The 19,556-nt window shown below is 43.8% G+C and overlaps 2 protein-coding genes across 2 annotated transcripts in view; both read left to right on the top strand.

Annotated features, from left to right (window-relative positions):
* Positions 1–16,197, top strand: part of CIDEC (cell death inducing DFFA like effector c) — a 31,626-nt gene extending 15,429 nt beyond the window's left edge. Inside the window, exons 2-7 of the mRNA XM_037801522.1 lie at positions 3,730–3,809; positions 6,258–6,335; positions 7,168–7,321; positions 12,085–12,243; positions 12,335–12,522; positions 15,619–16,197. Coding sequence (XP_037657450.1) covers positions 6,283–6,335; positions 7,168–7,321; positions 12,085–12,243; positions 12,335–12,522; positions 15,619–15,781 — 717 coding nt within the window. The 5' untranslated portion in view covers positions 3,730–3,809; positions 6,258–6,282 and the 3' untranslated portion in view covers positions 15,782–16,197. The remainder of the gene's footprint in view (positions 1–3,729; positions 3,810–6,257; positions 6,336–7,167; positions 7,322–12,084; positions 12,244–12,334; positions 12,523–15,618) is intronic.
* Positions 16,198–18,352: 2,155 nt separating this feature from the next.
* On the top strand, positions 18,353–19,506 carry LOC119529275 (glyceraldehyde-3-phosphate dehydrogenase-like). The gene has a single exon (XM_037829518.1). The coding sequence runs from the start codon at positions 18,353–18,355 to the stop codon at positions 19,361–19,363; it is 1,011 nt and encodes a 336-aa protein (XP_037685446.1). The 3' UTR covers positions 19,364–19,506.
* The last annotated feature ends 50 nt before the right edge of the window (positions 19,507–19,556 follow it).

Here is a 19,556-nt window from a genome sequence, read left to right as displayed (position 1 = left end):
TGGTGGTCAAGGTTAACTTGACCAATAGTGAGACAAATTGACACCTTGTGCTTTCTGAAACACTAAGGACCTATCACTTCTGTGATATCCTGCCCCCAAATACCAAATCAGAATTTTATCATGAAGATATACAAACCCAAATTGAGAGCTGGACAGCCTTCTTCAAAAATGTCAATGCCATGAAAGAAAAACAAATTATGTCAAAATAAAAAGTCACGTTAGCTGGGTGAAAAAAAAAAAAAAAGCATTGTGCTGGTTTGGATATTATGTCCCCCCAAAAGCCATGTTTTAATCCAGTCCTGTGGGATATTTGGATTCAGTTGTTTCCATGGAGATGTGAATCACCCAACTGCAGGTGAAACATTCAGGGTGGGTCTTAATTAGTTCACTGGAGTATTTAAGAGAGTTAGGAGCCAACACAGGTGCTGATGCTGACACTTGGAGACGTTTGGAGGTGCAGACAGAAGGACATTTGGAGATGCTAAGCTAAGAGATAAAGCCCAGAGTTCACCCTGGAGAAGCTAAGAGAAACCCAGAGACATTTTGGAGAATGCCATTCTGAAACACCACCTGCAAGGTGTTAAAAATAGGGTGGGATTGGGGGGAACATACAGTCAATGCAAACTAGAGACTATAATTAACAGCAAGATTGTATTATGCTTCCTTTAAGGTAACAAAGGCAATATACTAAAGCTAAATGCGTATAAGAGGGGCACATAAGGGAGGGGTAGGGGACTCTTGGCATTGGTGATGTTGTCTGACTCTTTATTCTACTTTAGTTTAATGTTATCTTTCCTTTTGTCACTTCCTAGCTGTCGTGTTGTTGTTTTTTTTTCTCTTTCTTTTTTCTTTTTCTTTTGTCTCTCCACCTTCTTTGATTCTTCCTCCTTCTTTGTGGAAGAAATGGTGATGTCCTTATATAGATAGTGGTGATGATGGTGGTGAATACATAAATACATGACTATACAGGGAACCATCGATTGTTTACTCATAGACGTGAAATATAAGTTACCAGGATATAGAACGAGGATAAAGAATGGGGGAAAGTTGCTTATTATGAGCAGAATGTTCAACTAGGGTGAACTTAAACGTTTGGAAATGAACAGAGGTGACGGTAACATGTTGTGAGAATAACTGTGTTGAATGGTTTGTGAATGTGGTAGAAAGGGTGAGCTCAGAGTCATGTATGTCACCAGAAGAAAATGGGAATGTATAAAATAGTGAATCTTGTGGTGGACAATGTCCGTGATTAACTGTATAAATATTAGAAATCTCCTTCATGAACTAGAACAAATGTATGACACTGTAACTAGAAGTTAATAATAGAGGGGCATATAGGGAAAAAAAATATACCTATTGCAAACTATATACTACAGTTAGTAGTATTTTAACTTTCTTTCATGAACAGTAACAAATTTACTATACCAATACTATGAATCAATAATGGAGGGGGGTGGTTAGGGTATGGGAGAATTTGAGTTTCCTTTTTTTTCTTTATTTCTTTTCTGGAGTAATGAAAATGTTCTAAAAATTGAACAAAAATTAATTGTGGTGATAGATGGACAGCTCTATGATAGTACACTTTGGATCTTTGGATAGTTGTATGGTATGTGAACAATCTCAATTAAAAAAAGATTAAAAAACTAGATTGAGGTGATGAATGCACAACTATATGATGGTACTGTGAACAGTTGATGGTACACCATGGATGATTGTATGATACGTGAATATATTTCAATAAAACTGAATTTTAAAAAAAGTAAAAGAATAATAGAGTGGGACGGGGGGATGGAATGTTTTAGGTGTTCTTTTTTACTTTTACTTTTTTTTTGGAGTAAGGAAAATGTTCAAAAATGGATTCTGGTGATGAATGCACAACTCTATGTTAATGCTGTGAATAATTGATTGTACACTATAGATGATCGTAGAGTATGTGAATATATTTCGATAAAACTGTATTTAAAAATAAAACAAGTGTGGTGTCCCCAGCACCCACATAGTGCCTGGCATGCAGTAAAAGCTCAAGACATGTTAGACGGAGGCAAACTTGTCGGGAGCCAAATCGCCACATCCTAAACCTGATGGCAAGGCCTCAGGTTCAACAGAAAACATTACTGTGGATGTGCCGCACGGCGGCGGGCGTGGCCCCTCGACGGATCCTGGCAAAGCCTACCACCGATGGACTATTGCAATGCTGATTCTTTTAATCTTTGTGCTTCTGCTTTCTCTTTTTCTTTGCTAATGTTATTATTTGGGATATACTCTGGATAATAATCAAAGATATGACAAAGTGTTGGGCACCTTCCGATGATTTTACCTTTCGATGAACCCCCTCCTCCACCTATGAGAAAGCAGCCACCCCGTTTAGCCGCCTGAAGCCCCCTTGCCCCTTTCCAGACATCCTCCTTTACACAAGTTCCCCCTTTTACATCCAAAAATATTTCACTGAGAAAGCGATTAGAAGGCCAAAGCAGAAGCAATGTAAACCACGTAATTCATCACCCGGTTCCTTGACAGGCCCCGTTGTTTGCCGAGGTTAGAACTGAATCAGGGTCAACACGCTCCACTAGTGCCTAATGGCTGGCCTCGGGCAGCCAGAGCATACAAGAAATTCTTTGGACACCCACCCCACGGGCTTATGGTACGAGAGTAGTTCCTCGTATGAGCCCACAGCTAATTTACTTTAGGTACAAAAACAAGCCCTTCTAAATAATTAAAATAGCCAAAACAGAGATCATTACTGAGAACAAGGAAGAATATTATGAGGAACTTGGAAGGTCTGCACCGGAATAGAGTTGTCTTAACATAGGGATGAAAACACACACTGCTCGGTCCCCCCGCCCTGTTCGGATCCCAATGTCCCCTGGAATTGAGTAACAATGGTTTTGTGATTTATATGCTGTGCTTGCCAGCTCTCACCCGCGTGATCCAGGTGCAGAGCTTATGTAACTTTGAGCTATAAAAGAAAATCACTTTTTCATTAAAATTGTCGGAGCCCTGAGCTTCGTCCCAGACACTTTGCGTGTCTGTCTCCTTCCTTGCTGCGCCGACGCCGACCCCCACTTTAGGACTCTTTCACGTTTGCTGAGGCAGGACCTCGGCACAAACTCATCCTCTCCTAAGCACTGTGAAGCATCCTCAAGTTCCTTGAACCATCCTCCAACCCCAGGCAGATGCTCTCTGGCTTTAGCTTGTGGCTCTTGTCTTTTCTGTGTCTGCTTTCCACAATGCACTGGGAGTTTCATCACAGGCCAGTCTGCTTCTGAGTCACCCATTGGCTTGTGATGGGACATCAAGCCCACATTAGACATTCAACAAATGTTTGAGGAGTGAATGTACAAGGGAGGGGCCCCAACCTTTTCCCTAGAACTTCCCCCCTGGGGCATTTTCCTTGTACCCTTCTCCTGGCTCTCGGCCTGCCTTAAAGTAGCACTACTTGTGTTCCTATCTCCACACCCTATTTCTTCTCTTTTCAGATCTTTTGCGTTGCTCTGTCTTTTGCCTTGAATGTTGTTTACCAAGAAATTCAAAAGACTGGCTTCTCACCATGCAGGATTTAGTTCAAAGCTCACCTCCTCTGAGGTCTTTCCTGTGCCCCCAGTCCAATCAAGATGCCCAGCAATTTACTAGCCCATCACCTTGTTTTATTTTCTTCCCAGAATATAAGTATCTGAAATTATTTTGTTTATTTGCCTATTGGTCCATGGTCTGAGTTCTCTCTTCCCACAGGAATGTCAGCTCCTTGAAGTGCGGGACAAGGATGTCTTGCTTCCTGCTGTATTACCAGTACCTAGGAGAACTGGCACATAGTAAGTGCTGAATAAGTACTTGTTGAATGAATTAATGATGGTTGCCTGAGAACTCCTCCAGAGAAGGATTTGGGTCTAACTTTTCATAATGATAATAATTGCTATTTATTGGGTCCTAAGGATACACTGGGCTCTATAAAAAGAACATTTCTTGATAATCTCATTTACTCTCTAAGACAACCCGAAGGGGTAGGAGTTATTTTTATCCCTATATGTCAGATGCAGAAACTGAAGCTTAGAGAAGTTAGATCACCCAGCTAGTGCTAGAGGGCTGGTTCTCAAAGTGGGATCCTCCAACCACAGCAACAGAATCACCTGGGAATCTGTTAGAGATGCAAATTGTCCAGCTTCACCCTGGACCTACTAAGTTAGAAACTCTGGGGTGGGACCCAACAACCTGAATTTTAACAAGCCCTCTAGGCAAAGCGGATGCATTAACGTTTGAAAATCCCCATGCTACAAGAAAGATGAGCGTACTTTTTTTAAAAAAAAACAGCTTCATTAAGATATAATTCACGAAAACCACATGACCATTTCAATTGGTGCAAAATATGTATTTGACAAAATCCAACATCCTTTCATGATTAAAAAAAAAAAAGGACTTAGGAAACTAGGAATAGAAGGGAACTTCCTCAACACAATAAAGGGAATTCGTAAAAAAACCCACAGCAAACATCATGTTTACTGGTGAAAGACTGAAAGCTTTCTCTTTAAGATCAGGAAAAAAGGCAAGGATGCTTGTCACCACTGTTATTAAACATTGTTCTGTTACTGAGTGTTTATATTGCAAAGCCCTTTACTTTTATTATCACTAATCCTCACCACAACCCTTTAGAACAGGAATCATTATCCCCATTAAATAGATGAGAGAAGCTGGGGCTCAGAGAGGTAAGGCCACTTGTCTAAGCTCAAACAGCCAATAAGGGGTGGAGCTGGGACCACAACTCAGACTGCCTATTTTCTGTGCTCTCTGTGCCTGATAATTTGTTCTGGGTCATACCTTTTCCAGGCTTTCGTAACATGCCCCCTCCCCTCCTTTCAGGCCTTTTCTGGAAGTCAGGCTGCCTTGAAATCCCAAGGGTGAGAACTGCAGCTGCTTTCCCCATGTTTTTTTCCCTAGCTGGGGCTGAAAGTCAGGGGAGGGGCTCCTTGGGGAGCTGGAAATAAAAGGGAGAGGGCTGGGCTGGGCTCAGCAGTACAGCGAGGAAGTTGTGAGGGGGAGGTAAGGATTTTTTTGGGGGGCGAGATGGAGGCCTTGGTGGAGTTTTGCTAGGGATAGGGAGTGAGGTTGGAGTGTAGCAGGCTTGCGTAGTGCTAAGTGAGAGAGGGCTTTCTGGCAACTTTGGGGGAGCCCCCCAGGTTATTAGAGTGATTTTTTGACCTGATTGGGGGTGAGGGGCTTTCACTTGTGACCACTTCTTGAGCCCTTTGTTTGTGCCAGCCCCACTGTGCCTGGGGCCAGGAATAAGGAGAACATCTCAGGGCTGGGCACTCAGGATTGGGGGGTGGGGGGTGGGGTGGGCTAGAACCAAAATGAACCTGAAGACACTCTTGGCTAGAAAGGACAGGTTGAAGGGGTCATTCTGGGAGCCATAGAGAAAGGCTTTCCAGAAAAGGAGCATTACATTGGGACTTTTTGAGGCTGCGAAGGATTAGCCCAGGGCTAAAGGAAGGCACTGCAGGCTGGGGGAACTCTCAGCAAAGGCTTGGAGCACAAAAGAGCTGGAGCATATAGATTTAGGAGAAAACATTTGTAATAGGTGAGACCAGGGCTATCAAGCTATACCTGTGCTGTCCAATATGGTTGCTGCTAGCCCTGAGTCACAGTGGCTTTTTAAATTTAAATTTAAATTTAAATTTAATTAAATAAAAATTCTATTTCACAGCCGTACTAGCCACATTTCAAGCGCTCAATGGTCAACATATATAGCCAGCAGCTGTGATATTGGACCATACAGATATAGAACATTTCCACCAGGAGAGAAAATTCTTTTGGCCAGTGGGAAGCCTTAGGAGGGCTTCAGATTTGCTCAAGGACTCATGGGAGAAAGCTTCTCCTGCCTGGACTCCAGGTGAGGTGAACTATAGGTGTGAGGTGTTGAGCTTCGTCTTTGCAGGAGCCACCTCCTGCCAGCGTAATGTGGACTCTGTCCCCAGGATCAGCACTGCCTGGGATTCCAGATCAGTGTGACCAGAGCTAGGGTCAGAGAAACATGGTGTGGGTGGGGCTGGGGAGATGGAGCAGCTGTTGAGAGGGGTGAGCCTGAGAACTGGGGCTGGCACCTGGCCTTCTCACAGCTGCTGTACCTGAGGGTTGTCGAGAAGGGCTGGGGAAGGGAGAACAGGGAGGAGGCTTGCCGGATGTGGGTGAGGTCTCACTGTGTCAAATGACGAGAGAGGGAACCCTCCCACCCCCACCCCAGTGAGCTGTTTCTGCTTCCTTCCCAGGTCCACACCAGCCCAGCTGTCGAGGATGGAATACGCCATGAAGTCCCTCAGCTTTCTCTACCCCAAATCCCACTCCAGGTGAGGAGAGCCATGGGTGGAAGGGAAGGGGCCCTGCCTACAAGCTGTAGACCAGACCTTAAACACAGTCACCTGGGGATCTCATAAAAATGCAGATTCTGATTCAGGAGTCGGGTGGGACCTGAGATTCTGTACTTCTGACACCTCACTGCCCCCCTTCTCCCTGGGAATGCTGAGGCTGGTCATCCTTCAACCACACACTGAGCCTAAAGGAGCTAGATTCTGTGCTTGATGCCTTCATTCTGTATCTCCTTTAAACCTCATGACAACTCTGGGAAGTGGGGATTATTATGGCAAACTAGTGGATGAGGAAAGAGGCGCAAATAGGGAGTAGAGCCAGGTTCATTCCACTTGTTTGATTCTACATTGTGTACCTGAGAACTCAAAAGGACCTTACATTGACTTCTGGTTTCACCACTTCTTCCCACTTGACAGGTGAGAAGAGTGAGGCTGAGAGAGGAAGGTGGTAATTGGAAGGATGTGGGCTGGTTCCTTTATCACCTCACTACTCCTCCATGTGGTCCCTTAGCCGGCAGCCCCAGGCTGGCTGGCAACTCCAAGAGCTTATTAGAAATGCAAACTTTCAGGCCCCACCCCAGACCTACTGAATCATAATCTACATTTTGACAAGATCCCCCAGTGTCTTCAATGCCCATTAAGATCTGAGATGCACTGATCTAGTAGCCTTCAGAATAAGAATATCTAGGGTCAGTTATCTAGGAGAGGAATACGATGAGTTCAGCCTAGACTGGTGGGGGAGTGAGTTCCCTGCAATGGAGTGAGGGCTGGGAGGCAGCAGGAGTCTCATCTCAGTGCTCCAAACCGCCCCCAGTTGTGTCACAGAGAGCACGTCGGTGGTGCCCCAGCAGCTGCTGTCGGAGCCCGGTGTGGAGGCCCCCAGAGCCCGGCCCTATCGCGTGAGCAACGCAGCCCGGAGTGTACGGAAGGGCTTTATGGCGCACAGTCTCGCGGACCTCCTGGTCAAGGTGAGGAGCAGGCCACACTAAAAACAGGCCCAGGTCACAGGGGCCTGGGCTAAGGGCAGGCTCTGTCAGTTGTCTCCATCCTCCGGGTCATGAGGGGGGATGTTTTGGTTTGGAAAAGCTGACGAAATGCAGTATACCAGAAATGGACTGGCTTTTAACAATGGGGATTTAGTAGCTTACAAGTTTACAATTCTAAGGCCGTGAAAATGTCCAAATTAAGGCCTCAACAGGATGATACCTTCTCTGAAGATCAGTTACCAGTGAGCTTGGGCTCATCTGTTAGATAGCAAGGTCCTTCTCTATCAGGTTTCATTGCTTCCAGCTTCTCTGGGGCCTTTTCTATGAGCATCTCTTAATTTCCTCTCTTAACCTCTACATGTGTTTTATCCTCTTATAAAGGACTCCAGGAAGAGGATTAAAAACCACCTTGAATGGGGTGGGTCACATCTCAATTGAAATAACCTAATCAAAAGGTCCTGCCCACAAAAGGTCTATACCCACAGGAATGGATTAACTTAATAACATACTTTTCTGGGTCCACAAAGTCTCCAAACCATCACAGGGGAGTTCAGAAGGGAGGCAGTTCTTGGTTTAGATGGTGAAAAGGTGTCCTCTCTGGTGCTGGCTCCAGTGGATTGGTGGTGATGCCTGGAGAGCTGTCCCATCAATTCGTGATGTCTGTCTGGTGACCAGGGGCAAGGCACATCCCACACTAACAGGTCAGTGGTAGTTTCAGAAGGTGGGGAAACGAACAGGATTTTAGTGATTCCCTTCCCCAGTGACCTACCTGCAACGAGCACTGTTGCCTTTAAATATGTCTTCCTTAGTGATCTTCTCTATAAGGCCAGCAGATAACTGTGCAGGACTTTGATCAAACTGTTGATGAGGTAAGTTTCCAGAGGAGGAAACCAGGGTCACATGGCTACTGAGGGTGGTCCTAATGGCCAGCAAAAAAAAAAACGCTGTCCTCCCTGTCCACTTGGGTGGGGTAACTTCTCCCTCCGCCTGTCTGGGAGCCTCATCGAATCCTGCTGTGTATTAGTCATGGGGCTATGTGCTTTGCAGCACCATCAGCTTATCAGCAATATAGGGGCGGGGACCCCACTCATCTGCAAACCCAGGTGCCTAGCACAGAAGATCAAATGTTTGGATAAGGCTTCCAATGACTACAGCCAATTTAACATATGGAAGTCATAGCTGACCTACTCTGTATGCTGGGTTTCCTCCCCAATTTCTTTGAATTGGATTTGTTCTTTGGGAACCAAATTCTGCTTGCTTGTGAGGCTCCTCTTTATGCCAGACTGTGTTTTTCCTTTGAATCAAAAGGGCTCTTGTACGCCCTAATCTGGACTCAGTGCTGTTTCTACCTTGGGGTTTGGGGACCACCTTCTGCATCAAGATGACTTTGTTATACATGGCTTCTCAGACTTTACCCCAGAGACTGATCAGGTCAGGGGTGGGGCCCAGGAATTTTCTTTTTTAGCAGGTGCTCCAAGTGATTCTTATATACACTGAGTTTGGGAGCTCCCTAATCAGAGAACTCCATAAGAAGCAAGGAGGGACAATAGTGAGGCTCCATCTTTCCAAGAAGGCGCACAGGTCAGATGTTAATGTTACTGATAGAGCCGGGAGGGCATTAGCCTATCTAGACTGCTGGTAGCAGAAGAAAGGAACAGAGGGAAGGGGAGAGTAGAAAGGGGGAGAGTAGAAGGTAACAAGCTGGGCAGGGACCAGAGAATGTAGTTCCTTATTGGCCATGGCAAAAAACAGTTGATTTTTTAAAAATTATTTTATTGTGGTAAGATATATACAATACAGAATTTTCCTTTTAGCTATTTTCAAGCATACAATTTAGTGGTATTATGCTACCATCACCACCATGCATTAAGAAAATATTTTCATTACCCCAAACAGAAACTCTGTACTGATTAAGCGTTAATTCCTATTACCTCCCACTCCCCACCCCTGCCTCTGGTAACCGGTACTCTACTTTCTGTCACCATGAATTTGCATATTCTAGTTATTTAATATAATTGAAATAAAATAATCTGACCTTTTGTGTCAGGATTATTTTGCTCACTATAATGCCTTCAAGATTCATCCATGTTGTTGCATGAGTCAGAACTCTTTTCCTTTTTATGGCTGAATAATATTCTGTTGTATTGATGTTTCACATCTTGTTTAACCATTCATCTGTCAGTGGACACTGGAGTGGTTTCCACCTTTTGGCTATTGTCAATAATGCTGTTATGAACATTGGGGTAGAAATATCGGAAAGAACAGTTGGGTTTTATTCTGAAAGGTAACAGGAAGATTTTTTTTAATGAATTTTGAAACTAACAAAATTCACAAGAATAGTATAAGACTTTTCCTGAATCACTTGAGAGTAAGTTACCTACCTGATGCCTGTCATTCTTGAGCACATTAGTGTGTCTTTTCTACAAACAAGGATATTATCCCTTGTAACTGCAATACAACCATGAATATTCAGGAAACATACAGTGTCATATTACAACCATCTAATCCTGAGACACTATTCAAGTGTTGCCAGTTGCCCCAATAATGTCCTTTGTAGCAAAAGGATCCAGGCCAGGATGCAGGGTAGTATTTAATTGTATGTATCCTTAGTCTCCTCCAAACTGGAACAGTTCTTCAGTCTTTCCTTGACTTCCATGGCCTTGACTGTTTTGAAGATTATGAATCATTTATTTTGTTTACTGTCCCTCAGTATGGAACTGTCTCCTCAATTCAGGTTGTTTATCTTTAGCAAGGATATCATAAAAGCTTGTTATCATTGCAAAATTACATACAATTTTGTCACATTACTTTTTTTATTTGAATACATGATACAGTCAGTTTTCTGTACTGTAAAGTTACTGTTTTTCCTTTTGTATTAAGTATTGTGTAGGGAGGTACTTTGAGACTAAGGAAATATCTCATTCTTCATCTAAATTTTTATTTAATTATATCAAAAGGAACTCAGGAATTCCTATTTTAATAGGACATAATGATGTCATGGAGTATTTATTGATGCTCAAATTGTCCCAGACTTGGCCAGTGGGAGTCCCTTCAGCCCAGTTTCTGTGTCCTTTTGCCATGTCCCCATCATTCTTTGGGAGCTTTCTTACTTCTATCACAAAAGGTATTGCAAGCTCATCTTGTACTTCCCCTGCCCTAGTCCTAGAATTGACCATTTTTTCTAAGGAGGTTTAGCTACTTTTAGTGGAGAATGGTATTCAGAAACCAAGATCTGGGAGCTAAATGTGTCCACTGTCATTTGAGTGTCGCCGATCCCAGGCTGTTATTAAAGGATTATAAGTAGCAAAGCATGTCCTCTAGTGAATCCAAGCAAGAAAAGTAGAGTGAGAATTTTACCATCTCATGATAACTGATAATATGGTTGTCAATATCCTAAATAGTTCATACTTATATACAACTTATTTAATGGGATTATGTGGTATGTAACCTCTTTTTCCACTCTATGACATAGCATGGGTCTCTTTTCCTTTTAATCAGCATAGTATAAAAATGTCTTAGGTGGTCATTATGAGCCATGGACTCTGTCGGGTGATTTACAACATTTTTTCTAATCATAACCTTGAGATAGTTACTACTAGCACCATTGTACAGAGGCAGAGGCCAAGTTTATTTGGTGGGATTTAAACCCAAGTAGTTAACTCCAGAACCCTTGTACTTTTGCATTTAATCATCAAGACAACTCTAAGATGGCACTTTGCCTCAAATCTTCATGAGGAAACTAGTTCAGAAAGGTGAGATAACTTGCTCAAATTGTTAATAACTAAGTGGAGGAGTTCAAATGCAAACCCGTGTCTGACTTTAGAGCTGCACTATGCCATGTAGTGGCCACTAGCCATGTGTGGTTACTGAACCCTTGAAGTGTGGCTAATCCAAATTGAGATGTCCTGAAGTATAAAATACATACAGGACTTCAAAGATTTAAGATGGAAAAAGTAAAAGCTTAATGCAGTTTTATATTTATTGGATGTAATAATATTTTAGACTGAGTTAAAATGTATTAAAAATAATTTCATCTGTTATTTATACTTTAATGTGACTACTAGAAAACTTTAAATTACATATGTGTGATACAGGGCATCTTTGAAAAACCCAGAGCTAACACCATACTCAATGGTGAAAGACTGAAAGGTTTTCCCCTAAGATCAGGAACAAGAAAAGGATGTCTGCTCTTAGCACTTTTATTCAACACTGTATGATTACATTTATATGATATGTCCACAACGGGGAAAATTCATAGAGATGGAATGTAGAATAGAAGTTGCCATGGACTACAGTGGAAGGGTGGGGTGATGGGGAGTAGCTGTTAATGAGTACAGGATTTCTTTTGGGGGTGATGAAAATGCTCTAAAATCAGATAGTGGTGATAGCAGTGGGGAATTTCACGAATATACTAAAAAACATTGAATTGTATACTTTAAAAAAGGGTAAATTTCATGGTATGTGAATTACATCTCAATGAAAAAATTACATATGTGACTTCCATTATATTTTTTATTGGACAGCACTGTCCCAGGGTATTAACCATGAAGCCAGGCACCAAGAGGTGCTGTGACATCAAGTCATCCCCCAGCAGAGATCCCCCATTCCCATTCCATAGATCCTGGCCCCCACCTCTTCCAAGGCTAGGTTACTCTGTCTTGGCAGCTGAGGTGATGTGAGCCTCCCCCATTCCAGCTCTGTAGCTGCACTGGGATGAGAGAAGCATAACTGTCCTTCTTTTCGAGGTCCGAGACACCCCGATGCTGGCAGACAAACCCTTCTCCCTGGTGCTGGAGGAAGATGGCACAACTGTAGAGACAGAAGAGTATTTCCAGGCTCTGGCAGCAGATACAGTGTTCATGGTGCTCCAGAAGGAGCAAAAATGGCAGCCCCCATCAGAGCAGGTGAGGTCCTACCTGGGTGGGGGTGTGTAGAATGTCGGGAGCCTGGGAGAAGGTCTTGGGAGGTGCCAACCACATGCTTTTCTTGATGCAGGGGAATAGATACCAACTGGCCGTCTCCCATAAGCCTGTCAAGAAGTTCGATGTGGCCCGTGTAACCTTTGATCTGTACAAGTTGAACCCGCAGGACTTCATTGGCTGCCTGAACGTAAAGGCGACTCTCTATGGCACATACTCCCTCTCCTATGATCTGCACTGCTATGGGGCCAAGCGCATGGTGAGGTGAGTGAATTGGTGTTAGCTGGGCACAGGGCTGGTCTATGGCAACAGAAGAGCCCCTGTCTGCTTGCATGCACCTCAGCCTCCTCAGCACCTGCCTGGGTCTAGCTCAGGTGCTGAAAAAGCACGACAGTTGGATTTGTCTAGCTCTTTAGCGTAACTAATGGCTTTGGTTTATACCAGTGTATGCTCCTTCTGATGTAACCTGAACCTGAATAGATTCAGTTTTTATGTTACCTTCGACTATAGCAACTCACGTTTTCCACCTAAAATAGTTTCCTAAATGGTCTTCTAATCAACTTTTTAAAAACGACCATGTGTCAAAGATTTTATTTAACTCCTTGAAGAATGGGAGAACCAGCAAGAAGTTACAGTTGGTTCAAAGAAGATTTCAAAGTTCCACACATATACAGGTCCATCAAAAGTGTTGAAATTTACAGATAAAAAACTAGCTTTTCCAGGGGGTGAAGGGGATGGAAATCAATTGTTCTTCCATAGGACAGAAGTCATTTGCAGCTCTATGTACAAGAGTCATTTTGTTGTCTAATCAATCTCAGGAAGTGTGAGAATATGTTAAATCATGAGTTAAGTACCACCATGGCAGTGTTGCCCAAATTTATCTGCTCTAGGATGCTCTAGGGCATTCTCTTTCCTCAGTGGATATAGCCACTGAGGCTGAAAGGATACAATTAATCCAAAGCCCCAAAGCTTTATCAGCACCTGAGCCAGATGCTGTAGTTGAGCATATTGCCGTTAGCCAATTTCTTCTGACAAATCCTACTCCTCCCCAGTTGTTTCATTTGGTATTTACTAAGTATCCACTGGAGCAGGGTGGGGGCTCTGTGCTGTAAACTAATGGTACAGAGATGAACAAGCTGCCAGAACATAAGCTCCCTGAGGGCAAGAATTTCTGCTGTTCTCAGCACCTTAGTGAAGCCTGGCACAATATGTCTAGAATGAATGAAGACAAGTATAATCCTTGTTCTTCAGGGGCTTCTGAGAAATCCTGCACAGGATTCTCAGAGTTCTGCCAGAATATATGAAGCTCAGAGCCTATCAGACCTTCTTGGATGTCTTAGATCATCTTCTGCATCCCAATCTGCAACTGAGGGAACTGAGACTGAGTAGTTCCATTTGCTGGAGATAACACTTAATTTAGTGGCAGGCTTGACACGGGTTCTGGGCTAAAAGTTACATTTTCCTCTCAGGGCATATCATGCCACCTCTTGGTCTGGGATGGGGGCCAGGAGTTTTGTGGATTTCAAAATCTAGAACAAGAAGCTTCAGCCTTTAAACTCATTCCATTTAAGGGAAGTAGAACTCTCAGACCTAAACACTTCAGACATGTTGTGTCAAAAACAAGCAAGCAAACAATAGAAAACTCGAGTCAGTGTAGTGACTTAATTGGTGTCAGCTAGGTTTCAAGCCTCATTTCTCTGATTTGGGAAATGGGTATAAGTCTCAGAATGTCCTCTAAAATTTTAAAGTATTAAAGTTCATGGTCCTAATTGTCTTTGTGCCACCAAACCATAACTTAAGTTAACTTCTTGAATGAAGACTAATAGGAGACTAAAGTTTTACTATCAGCCAGAAAATCTGAATACCACTGAGGTGGTAGAATTGAATATGCTTTAGAAATTGTAGAGAGATGTGAAAACAGGAACAGATGCTGCCTTGCCTTGGCAAATGGAAAGGGTCTACAGGTATTACCTGGAATGTAATTTTTTGCATTTTTGTAAAATGTTTTTCTTTTTGTTTTTGTTGTTTGTTGTTCGTTTTTCCCCTTCCCTGATCCCTGAGGACTAGACATACCTAGTGACCCTCACAGATCTCATTTGAACAGACTTGGATAAGAATTTGATTAATATAGCATTCAACCCAGCTAATCTTTTTTTTATCAGTTTTTTTTTTAAATTTTATTGTGGCAAAAATATATACGTATATATGACATAAAATTTGCCATTTCACAATTTAGTCGTGTTAATTACATTCACAAGGTTGTGCAACCATCACTACTATCTAACATTTTCATCATCCCAAGCAAAAACTCTGCACCCATTAAGCTATAATTCCCCATTCCCCCTACTTCCTGTCACCTGGTAACCTTTAATCTACTTTCTGTTTCTATGAGTCTATCTATTTTAGATATTTCACGTAAGTGGAATTGTACAACACTAGTTCTTTTGTGTATGGCTTATTTCACGTAGCATAATTTTTTCAAGATCATCTGTGTTGTCACATGGATCAGATCTTCATTCCTTTTTTATGGTTGAATAATATTCCATTGTATGGTTGTATGGATAGACCACATGTGTTGATCCATTCATTTGTTGATGGGCATTTTCAACCAGCTACTCTCAATCCAAGTTTCCCCTTCTCTTCTACACATCAGGTCCTGAGTTAAGTGCTTTATGTTATTTCAGTTTCATAGCCCCATATGGCTTGTACATTTCCATTTTGCAGATAAGGAAACCGAAGTTCAGAATTAGAGCAGTTTGCAAAGGTCATATAGCTAATAAGATGGGATGAGAACTCAGGCCTCTGTCTTATTCAAGTTCTGTTTTCACTATACTGTAACATCAGTTGTGAGGATCTGCATGTTCGGTGGCCTGAAAATTAGCTAGACTAAAAGTAACTTGGAAAGGCCTTGGGGTCTAGAGCAGAGTATCATGAAGGACACAGACATGTATATAGATCAATTTGACTGGTACAAGGTAATATTTTATATTTATATATATATATATATATATATATAAATGTATAAAATAAATATTTAAATGGGCTTGAATTTTGCATGAGAAAGTTTGGGAGATTCTAGACATCTGAATTAATATATGATTCTGGGTAATGCCTGTAGACTCTTTCCATTTGCCAAGACAAGGCAGCATCTGTTCCTGTTTTCACATCTCTCTACAATTTCTAAAGCATATGCAATTCTACCACCTCAGTGGTATTCAGAGTTCGCTGATGAAGAAAACAAGTATGGTGAGACAAATTCCTTCCAGGCCAGCATGGGAGTATGGGGTCAGGGGCGTTTAAGGGGATACAGGGAGGGGCACTCTTCAAGTTTTGACTCCAGTGCCTTCTCTTTCCAACCAGGGAAGCTCTTCGCTGGGTTCTCTTCAGCATGCAGGCCACTGGCCATGTGCTGCTTGGCACCTCCTGTTACATGCAGCAGCTCCTGGATGCCACAGAGGAAGGGCAGCCCCCCAAGGGCAAGGCCTCATCCCTCGTCCGGACCTGTCTGAAGATACCGCATTGAATCCCCAGTCCTCGGAGGCCTTTCCCGTACAAGGACTAGACTGGGAAACCCACGCTCAGCTTGGAGAGGATGCAAGCCTGCCAGCTAGAGAGCTTCTTACCTCCGTGTACCTCCCTTACTCCACAGTACCACAAATGAGGAAGCAGGAGGAAGGGCTGGAAACTTGGGGTGGGATGGACAAAGGAGAACCACAGGTTCTTGGCCTGACCCAGCTCCTTCCTGTCCAAGGTAGCAGAGCTGATCAAGAACTGGTCACTAGCAGGCTGTGGCATGAAGTCTGGCCCTCAGCAACCTGTCTTCACTTATACTTTCTTCTCACTCCCAAGTTCCTGGCTTCCCCATCCCAGAATACTCCTGTGTGGATTGTCAAGCCCATTAGTGTATGCTATTAGAGAGTTTGCAATAAATTATTTATGCTGATGCATCTTCTTTGCTTCAAGTGCTCTTTGGGGTGAGGTGGGGGTTCTATCTGAAGAGTTGGAAAGATCTGAAGGAAGAGAGGAATATATCCTCAGGGGAAACCGACATTACTTTTCCTACAAAAGCCCCGTAGTTGATTTTGGAATTAAAGTCTGCTTAATCTGAGACTTGAGCAGGCCATACAATCAATACCATAAACAACAATTCCCAATGAAATCCACCTATCAGAATTCTTAGATTAGGTGGTGGGATTAAGGCACTCTTCTAATTTTAGTATACCATTTTTGAGCAACCTTTCAAGTGCTTTCAAGTGTGAATGTGCTAATCAAGCAGTATGTAACACAATTCTCCATCAATACTTTCCTCAAGTTTGCCAGACAGCTTACTTTTGTGTGCAGAACTTTCAATCTCAGGATTTCAAAGTGAGTCATGAAGTTAGGTAGTCACAAAGATTATTACTTTCTCATCAGTGTGAGCTAGCATTTCTCGATGTTGTACAACTCAAGACAAGCATGAAAGCCTAGACTGTGGTTTAGTCTGTGATTCTCAGATTCAAAAACAGTGTCAATGGTCAAAAAGTGGAAGCAACCTAAGTGTCCATCAACAGAATAATAGCTAAACAAAATATGGTATCTCTACACTATGGAATATTATTCAGCTATAAATATGAATGAAGCTCTGATACACGGTACAACGTGGATGAACTTTCCAGACATCATGTTGAGTGAAATAAGCCAGAAACAAAAGGACAAATATTGTATGATCTCACATACCAATAACTAGAATATGCAAATTCATAGAGAGAGGAAGAAGAGTACAAGTTACCAGGGGCTAGGGGTAGGGAATGGGGAGTTATTGCTTAATGGGTACAGAGTTTCTGTTTAAGGTGATGAAAAGTTTTGGTAATGGATGGTGGTAATGGTAGCACAACACTGTGAATATAATTAATACCACTGAACAGTACACATAAGAGTGGTTACAATGGAAATTTTTCTGTTGTACATAGGATACCACAATAATTTTTTTAAAATTGTGTCATTTCATGACCCTTACTCTAAAGCCTACTTGGGTTCATTAATTATTAAAGCAAAGGCCTGGGTTACCAAAGCTAGAGTCTGGGGAGTTAGCGCTGGCAGCTGACCCCAGTACCTTGCAGCCATGTGGGAGGAGTGCCAGGCTAGCTGAATAGGGCTTTCTGTTCTGGGTTCTGTCTCCTGCTTTTGCAGTTATGACTGGAAGCCTGGCTCAGGGCCAAGCTGGCTTGGTAGGGTGGGCCTTCTGGCATGGAGGTCCAACGTTTACCTTAGCACCGAAGCTATTCCTTTCAACCCTTGGTGAAGCTGCGACCCACCTGCCCCTCATGTGAAGTTATTGACAACTGAGTTAGGGTGGGGGTGAGGATGGTGGAAGCTTAGTATTTGTCCTGAGCCCTCCTCCTCCTGAGATCCTTAATTTCACAAATAAGTCTGGAACAATTTACCACAGTCTCTTGGCACTGAGTCCTCTCAGCCAAGGGGATATTAGATCTTCGTATTCCTCCAGGAGCTTGGAGGCTAATGGAATCGTGCCAACTGCGGGGAGTGAATGCGAATGGGTAGCTGTTGATGAAGCAAGGGGGTGGAGGGGTGGGGCAGTGGAGGGAAGGTTCTAGAAAGCAAGAGAGCTGGAGCCTCAGGAGGACCAGGGCCAGTCCAAGTGGGGAAACGGCCTTTACTGGGGCCAAGCAGGGCCAGTGTAGGAAAGGTTTGCTATAGTTAAGGTAGGCTATGTCCCAGCCCTGGGCCTTAGCTTTCCATCTTTCCTCAAGCAGGTACTTATGAGCGGGAGATCTTTCGGAAGAAGGATTCTAAAATACCATGGGGCTTTATGACAAAGCACAGTCATGCTCTCATGGGTGAGCCCGAAACAAGATAAAATCACTTGCCTTCTTGCCAAATTTCTTGCCAGTGCTGTCCATATTTGTGTACGTCTTTTTTTTTTTAATGGATTTTTATTTTAACCTTTGGCTTTTTAAGAAACTTGAATGTATTGAGGTATGTTAGTTACAATAAAATTTACCCTTTAAAAGTATACGGTTCGGCTCTCTGCTCCTGCCCGCTAGCCAGACAGCCGCATCTTTTTGTGCAGTACCAGCCGCATCTCTGAGACACGATGGTGAAGGTCGGCATAAACGGCACCCCCAGATTTGGCCGTATTGGGCGCCTGGTCACCAGGGCTGCTATACTGTCCGGCAAAGTGCAGGTTGTGGCCATCAATGACCCCTTCATTGACCTCAACTACATGGTCTACATGTTCCAGTATGATTCCACCCATGGCAAATTCAAAGGCACCGTCAAGGCTGAGAACGGGAAGCTTGTCATCAATGGGAGTCCAATTACTATTTTCCAGGAGCGAGATCCCACCAACATCAAATGGGGTGATGCTGGTGCTGAGTATGTTGTGGAGTCCACTGGTGTCTTCACAACCATGGAGAAGGCTGGGGCTCACTTGAAGGGTGGCGCCAAGAGAGTCATCATCTCTGCCCCTTCGGCCGATGCCCCCATGTTTGTGATGGGTGTGAACCATGAGAAGTATGACACGTCCCTCAAGATCGTCAGCAATGCTTCCTGTACCACCAACTGCCTGGCACCCCTGGCCAAGGTCATCCATGACAACTTTGGCATCGTGGAGGGACTCATGACCACTGTCCACGCCATCACTGCCACCCAGAAGACTGTGGATGGCCCCTCTGGGAAAATGTGGCGTGACGGCCGTGGGGCTGCCCAGAACATCATCCCTGCTTCCACCGGCGCTGCCAAGGCGGTGGGCAAGGTCATCCCGGAGCTGAATGGGAAGCTCACTGGCATGGCCTTCCGTGTCCCCACCCCCAACGTGTCCGTCGTGGATCTGACCTGCCGGCTGGAGAAAGCGGCCAAATACGATGACATCAAGAAGGTGGTGAAGCAGGCATCAGAGGGCCCCCTGAAGGGCATCCTGGGCTACACTGAAGACCAGGTTGTCTCCTGCGACTTTAACAGTGACTCGCACTCTTCCACTTTTGATGCTGGGGCTGGCATTGCCCTCAATGACCACTTCGTCAAGCTCATTTCCTGGTATGACAATGAATTTGGCTACAGCAACAGAGTGGTGGACCTTATAGTCTACATGGCCTCCAAGGAGTAAGAGCCCCTGGACCACCAGCCCCAGCAACAGCATGAGAGGGAGAGAGGCCGTCAGCTGCTGGGGAGTCCTGGCCCCAAATCGATCCTGACACCAAGCGTTGCCCATCCTCCACAGCTTCCATCCCAGACCCCCCGAGGAAGGGGAGGGACTGAGAGCCCTACTCTGTCATGTACCATCAATAAAGTACACCCAG

Source organism: Choloepus didactylus, chromosome 1, assembly GCF_015220235.1.
Source record: "Choloepus didactylus isolate mChoDid1 chromosome 1, mChoDid1.pri, whole genome shotgun sequence".
NCBI lineage: Eukaryota > Metazoa > Chordata > Mammalia > Pilosa > Megalonychidae > Choloepus > Choloepus didactylus.
This window is presented reverse-complemented; position numbering and strand designations above follow the sequence as displayed.